Source organism: Rhinolophus ferrumequinum, chromosome 6 (genome assembly GCF_004115265.2).
Source record: "Rhinolophus ferrumequinum isolate MPI-CBG mRhiFer1 chromosome 6, mRhiFer1_v1.p, whole genome shotgun sequence".
NCBI classification, from domain to species: Eukaryota; Metazoa; Chordata; class Mammalia; order Chiroptera; family Rhinolophidae; genus Rhinolophus; species Rhinolophus ferrumequinum.
The window spans coordinates 71,115,008-71,122,438 of NC_046289.1; the positions used below are offsets into that span (position 1 = coordinate 71,115,008).

General features: G+C 35.1%; 1 protein-coding gene across 1 annotated transcript; it reads left to right on the plus strand.

The window, feature by feature from the left end:
• Positions 1-5,891: 5,891 nt before the first annotated feature.
• LOC117023868 (olfactory receptor 4F15-like) lies at positions 5,892-6,827 on the plus strand. The gene has a single exon (XM_033109087.1). It carries the CDS (start codon positions 5,892-5,894, stop codon positions 6,825-6,827), a length of 936 nt encoding a protein of 311 aa, XP_032964978.1.
• The last annotated feature ends 604 nt before the right edge of the window (positions 6,828-7,431 follow it).

Sequence of the window (7,431 nt, forward strand, 5' to 3'; positions counted from 1 at the left end):
GTGATGATAGAGATATTTCAGTATTCATGCTGTTGGATGAGCAAATAGAGGAATGGGATGGAATGAAGAGGGGTAATATTCTACCAGCCATTTCAAGTTTAGTGAATACTCCTCTGGAAATAAAAATGTGTTATGGGCATGAGTCTCACTTGATAAAATATACTTTTTAGATTAGTTAATTATACTTTAGTGCTTTAAAATCTTCATTATTCAGGCATAGAGAAAGTGAATTTGAAGTTAACAGATCAGTGCATTCAAAATTATTAGAGGAATATCTAAACTTTCATAGAGGGATTGGTTTATAGAAAGCATAAAACTTGTCTGGTGGGTCACCAGAATCTTGCTGGATACAACCTGGGCCATTGAGAATGGAGTCAGTAGGGGAATGCGAAGAAAACAAAAATGAGAGAGGCTTTCCGTCATTCTGCTTCCTCACTGCCAGGATCATACTGTGTTCCTTTGTGATAGCGTGCTTTAGATCGACTTAAGCAGAGGAGTGAAGAGAAACTCTGGTTCCTCTGGTCAAAACATAAATTCAACATGCATATTTACTGTAGAATTTTCAGAGTTTTATTTTTTTTTGCATTAGACTGGCATTAGAAATGTTGATAAGTAGTTATTTCATACTCGTAACATTTCTTTAAAGTCATGAACAATACATTTGTATATTATTGGGTAGATCAGAGTTTTTAGTGATAGGGAATTTATTCGAAAGGAATCTCTACAAATACTTCTACAAATATTCAAATAATCAGATAAAAATCCCTAAGAATGTATTTGTCAATGACTTCAAAGCTTTTATTCTGTGGAAGAGGTTTTAAAAACATTTTTTTATTTTAGTTTTTCCAAGAGACCGTTTCAATTGGTCAGATGCCATGAATATCAATTATATAAGCATGGCAACATTAGTTTTAGAAATTTAAGGGGAGTGCAGGTTGAAAAATGTCATATTCGTTTCAGTTATTTCTAACCTGTATTAAAAAGATAAGGAATAATAAAGAAGGGAAGACTCATCTAAGGAGTTAGAGAAAGACAAAAAGTTGTGTATGTGTTCATAAACATTTTGATCGCTTTGAACTAATCAAGAGTACTAGAAGGAAATTAATGAATAGTATAAAATAGCTGGACAGTGACAATATTCTGTTTACTTTTTGACTATTTCATTTTTTATTGGAAAAAGACAATTTTTCACAGGTAGAAATGGCTGACAATAAAAATAATTTACAAGGAGGTATACACTGAGATAATTGTAGGTATCAACAGAAGAACATGGAAGATAAATCCACAGTTCAGGTTAGAGATAGTTGAAAATGTGAAAGAAAGTCCTTAGTATGTTGATGATGACTGAGAAATATCACCATGACATGGCTGGTACATGGCCAACAACATTCAGAACTTCTGCTGCTGCTGCTGCTTCTAGCTCCTGCTTCCTTTAAGGAGAATCAGAAGACTGATTAGAAGCAAGTAATGCAGCTCTGAGCTTTAGGATGCGAGGTCTGGGGAGTTCCCTGAACTGATAGGGTTCAGAGATGAACGGACAAATAAATCAAAGTTGTGTGGAGGAATCTGAAACATAATGTAGTGTGCTTCCTAAGATAAAATTAGGATATAAATATTTAGTCAGACAAATATTTAGCCAATAAATAAATAATAAATTCACCTGGATGGTGGGGTTCCTGGAGGGAATGTCAACATCAATGTTGAGGAAACAGCATGAACCCAGCCTCTCAAAGACATGGATTTAGACAGTAGACCCTGAAGGCAGCTTCCTTAGCACCATAGGTTTGAACAGTGCTGCACGCTTAGTAGGTCTCTGTTTTCTAACTTGCTTCTGCATGTTATTTTGTGGCAAATGGTGCTAGCTGAAGTCTCTTCTATCAATTCTTTTTCTTTCGTTTGAACCTCCCTTAAACTTGGTTGGATTCACTTGATTGGCTTATGATCAAGTGAAAGGCAGGTGTGAGGGATTCATTCACCCTGCCAGATGCTTAAAACAATTTTTTCTGATTGACAATGTGCTTGGTCATTCCATGGACAGGATCAAAAATATAGGATAAAATATTACATACCAAGAAATTATTATCCTTAGATTATCCATCCATTCATTCCTCTATCCACGCACTCAGAAACATTTATTTAATACTTACCATGAGCCAGAATTTCTTAATAAGATACTCTCTGTCCTTGGGGAACTCATGGATGTGGCAGGAATGACATATAGGATGGTCAAATATCAATTATAAAGTAGTATAAACATTATGCTTATACAACATGGTATGAGACGATAAAAAAATATGGTCAACTGCAGCTGGAAGAAAGAAGAAGCTGTACTTGCGGAAGTGATGCATGAATTACAGGTGAGAAGTAGCCAACAGAATTAAAAGTGCACATCTATCAGTACAGTCTTAACAAGCAAGCAAGCAAGCAAACAAACATTAATAAACAAAAAACAGGGTTATATAAGTAGTTCAAGAAAATTGGAGAATACTTTGTGGGCATAGGGGAGAATCAAGATGTGAGGCTAGGAATAGACAGAGGATAGATAGACAGATCACCTCTTTGAACGAGTCTAAACTTTGTGAAGGAGTAAAATTCATTGAAGGAGTTTAAGCAGGATTGTACCTCTCAGAGACTGCCTTCTCCTTTTTCTTTTCCTCTCTAAATTGCCTATTTCTCTTTTCTCCATTTTTAAAATTTTATCTCTGTTATCTCTTTCCCTTTTCCTCTTTTTAAAAACCTCCATTCTTACACACACACACACACACACACACACACACCCCTCCAGAAAAAGATAGTGGTAAAAATACTATAAAAATATAAAGGTTGTACCTTAAAATGGACCCCTTGATGAGAATTTTTGCTATACTAATAGTTTTTATATTGATAAAAAGAGTTGATTACTTACCTGTAAAGTTTTATTTCATTTTTTCAGTATTTGTGTTGCATTTCTTCACTTAACATTCTGTACATCTTGAATTTTCACACTTGTAAATTCAAAAATTTCTGCTTTTTATTAACAAATGTTGATGCTTTATAAAAGACATCTAAAATGCAGAAATACGGATTTTAGGAAGTTAAAGCATATGTAATCAATCACATTTGACTATATTAATAATTCTTAAAAGTTAGGCATTTGTTCTTTAAGATGTTTTTATGTGTATACACACCGAATCATACTACTGATTCTATTCTGCAATATTTTTCACTTTAGGTCTCTTATATAGATCTATACCATTGTTTTAAATAACTGCATAGTAGTTTATATGATGTAGCTGCATAATAATTTGATTTAAAATTCTGTATTTATATTTTGGTTATTTACAATTATTTGCTATTGCTATTGAATACTAGTGTACTGGATATATATATATACATATATATATATATATATATATATATATATATATATATATATATCAACATATATATCAATGCTGTGCAATTAAACTGTAGCATTTCTTTTTGGTTATGATACTTTGTCCATGAATTTAACCCTCTGTTCAGGGTTAGGGGCCTTAGGGACCATTGTTATGGCTTGGATTTGAATGTTTTGAATTCCATTAAATATTACTAATTCCCACTCTTACCAATAATGCATAAAAATTCCTATCATAAAGATTCTTTTGAACACAATGGAATTAATCTCTTTCCTTTTTCTTTTTTTTTTTTTTTTGTCTTGCCAGTCAAATTTTTTTTTGTCTAGGGAAAAAGCACTGAAATAAAACAAAGCTGTTTTTTAAAATTGCCATTTCTTTATAATTGCATGTCTTTAGATGAGTTCGTCATTTGCATTTTTTCAATTGTCAGTGACCTATTTGTGTGTTTTTCTTTTTAATCAAACTCCCCATTTTGGAGTTAGTACACTAGCATGTTTTGGCATAAATCATCTATACTCTTACTTGATGACAATATTACTTTTTTTTCTTCTACTGAACTCTATCAACTGAACTCAACTGATCTTAAACTAAGAAATCCTGGATTTGGAAAATAAAGGAGAAGAAGCAACAAAAGCACCCATTTATTTTCATTACTTAGAGAAATGATTGGTAATTTCCTTTTATTATCACTGAGTCTTTAAAACAATTCTTTATCTTTTATAATTGTGATTATTCTGAATGTACATTTTACATTTCAGAATATGCATCTTTTAATAGCCACACACTTTGTGGTCAAGGTATTAAAAACACCTGGCAGCTCCTTGCAAGTTACATCCATTGTCATTCATCGCAGTGATTGTCCCATTCTCTGATTAAATCCTGCTCTATTTTTTCCATTTATTGCCTATAACATTCTCTATCCAGTGCCCAATTGGTGGGGGCTCCTAGCATCACCCCTGTAGGGTTTCCTTTTGGCTACAATACCCGCTCCATGTCCATAACCCTCAGGATGTCTGTTCCTGCATGGCCTGGATGCCCCCAAGTCTATTCTTGGCTACATATAGTGTCTGTGGTGCTCCCACTGGCATATGCTATTTTCCTGCCAAGGTGGTGCAGATGGCATCCAAGCTGGAGCCTGGGCATGATTTCGCATAGGGAGAAGTGATGACATAAGAAAGAATGGTTGTTAGTGGTGTGGGACCTGGAAGAAAGCTTGGTGGTGGCAGTGCAAGTGGGGAACAGTGGGGAACCCATGTATTCAATACAGGTGTGGAACAAGCATCAATAATGTTTGGCTGTGAAAAAGTATAGTAGTTTAGAAAAAATAAATTAATATATTATTGGAACTCATGAAATTGATATTTGACTATTTTTGACCTACTGAAATACCAATTTCATATTGTGCAAACTAATAAATATATACACTCAAAGAGCAATCTGTTGCTTATCCTTTATTTCTATTTTCTAGGATTAATTTTAAAAATGTCTTTTGCGTACATTTTCTTTCACAAGCTGCTTTTTTAAAAAGGTTTATTATAAACATAGTCATGATATTTTTTATGTATAAGCTTAAGTGCCTTTCCCAGTTGGATGTACTATTATGTTGTATCTTAATTCCTCATTATTTTAATTTAGGTTATTTTTAATTTTTCCTTTTTCTAAATAATTATATAACGTTTGCCCCAATAGCTAATATTTTAGCTAACTTGTAATACCATAAGAAAAATTTATTGTAATGGGAGTCTATAATTATATTTTAAATATTTGATATATATTTTGAAATTGTGTTCTGAAGAAATTCTATGAATTTGTAGTCTGAAATACAGAGTATGAAAGAATTACAGAGTATGAAAGCACCAACATCATTATTTCATTGGTCTGTCTCAATGGCTTTTTATTACTTCTAAGATATAGACCAAATTCTTTATATACCATGTATGATTCAACCTTGATCGGACCCTTACTGGTCTTCTTTTATTTATTCCAAGTTGTTCTGATTCTTCATATTTTAGAATAGTTCCCATACATTTCCCCTTGGTAGATCACTTCCTAGCCTTTCTCACTTACTTAACTCCTATTCATCATTTAGATCTTAGCACAAATATCTTCTTTCAGACCAGGGCAGATGGCGCTGCTATGAGCTTTTATAGTTCACATAGTTCTTTGTTCTTTTCTTCAAATAACTTACTACCATTATAATCACCTAGTTAGATAATTAGTTATTCAATGTCTAGCTTCACAACTAGACTACAAACTACATAAAGACAGGGTGTATGTTTTATCCCAGAATGTGGCAAAGTGCCGGTATATAGGAGGCTTCATGGTAGCTGATCAATGAATATTTGTTAAATGGATAAACTATTGTATGAGTTTTCAAAGAACTTTTGTGCCAGAGAGTGAAGAATATTCTTTAATATCAGAATTTGAAACACAATAACATTTGCTGCTTTCAATAGCTCTGGTGTATTCCTTTATAATTATTTTTATTTGTTCCTTTCAGGTCACACTAAGTCAATGAATAAAGCAAATTACTCTGAAGTGTCTCAGTTTGTGTTCCTGGGATTTTCTACCAATGGACCAGTGCAGCATTTTCTCCTTGCCTTCTCTACAATGCTTTATGTAACAATTATTCTAGGAAACCTCCTTGTTATGTTTACAGTGACCTTTGACCCTCATTTACATTCCCCCATGTACTTCCTTTTAGCCAACCTCTCATTTATTGATTTGTGTCTTTCTACCTTAACAGTTCCTAAGATGATTTCTGACCTGTACTCTGGGCACAAAACTATATCCTTCAAGGGCTGTGTCACCCAGATATTCATCCTCCACATCCTGGGTGGCTCTGAGATGGTGCTGCTCATCGCCACGGCCTTAGACCGATATGTGGCCATATGTCAGCCCCTCCATTACCTCACTGTAATGAGCCCAAAAGTGTGCGTTTTGTTTCTTTCTGGTGCTTGGATTGTAGGCCTCATTCACTCAGTGGCCCAGTTAGCTTTTGTTGTCCATTTGCCTTTTTGTGGTCCTAATGAGATAGATAGCTTTTATTGTGACCTCCCTTGGTTTATCAAACTTGCTTGCACAGACACCTACAGAATGGAATTTCTGGTTACTGCCAACAGTGGGTTCATTTCCATGGTCACCTTATTCTTGTTGATTATCTCCTATGTCTTCATCCTGGCCACTGTATGGAAACGCTCTTCAGGTGGTTTGGCTAAGGCCCTTTCTACTCTGTCAGCTCACATCACTGTGGTGGTTTTGTTTTTTGGACCATGCATCTTCATTTACATGTGGCCATTTCCCACAGTGCCAGTGGATAAGTTTCTAGCCTTTTTGGATGTTATGATTACACCCATTCTGAATCCTATTATCTACACACTGAGGAACAAGGATATGAAGATGGCAATGAGGAGACTGAGTAGTCAACTCCTGAATTTGAGAAAGAGCTAAATAATTCACAAAATTTCAAACAACTTTAAGTAATGCAAATGCTTAAATAATTACAAAAATTTGGGGCTGTTTTTTCTAAAGTCACAATTTTATAATATTCAGAATAGATCATTGATTATGAAATTACATTGAATAATCACATTAACTCATTTTAATAAGTTGTTTGGCAACTGAATTAAAGTCCCAGAAAATGTTTATGGGAAGTTGCTGAAAAAACATAGATTATAGACTTAGAATCTGCTAAAAGTATGACCTCAGACGTAAGACTGCCTGTATTCAAACAAATTAACTTAGGGCCGGCCTGGTGGCTCAGGCGGTTAAAGCTCCATGCTCCTAACTCGAAAGGCTGCCGGTTCGATTCCCACATGGGCCAGTGGTGTCTCAACCACAAGGTTGCCAGTTCAATTCCTCGAGTCCCCCAAGGGATGGTGTGCTCCGCCCCTTGCAACTAAGATTGAACACGGCACCTTGAGCTGAGTTGCCGCTGAGCTTCTGGATGGCTCAGTTGGTTGGAGTGCGTCCTCTCGACCCTGTTCGACTCCTGCAAGGGATGGTGGGCTGTACCCCCTGCAACTAGGAACGGCAACTGGACCTGGAGTTGAGC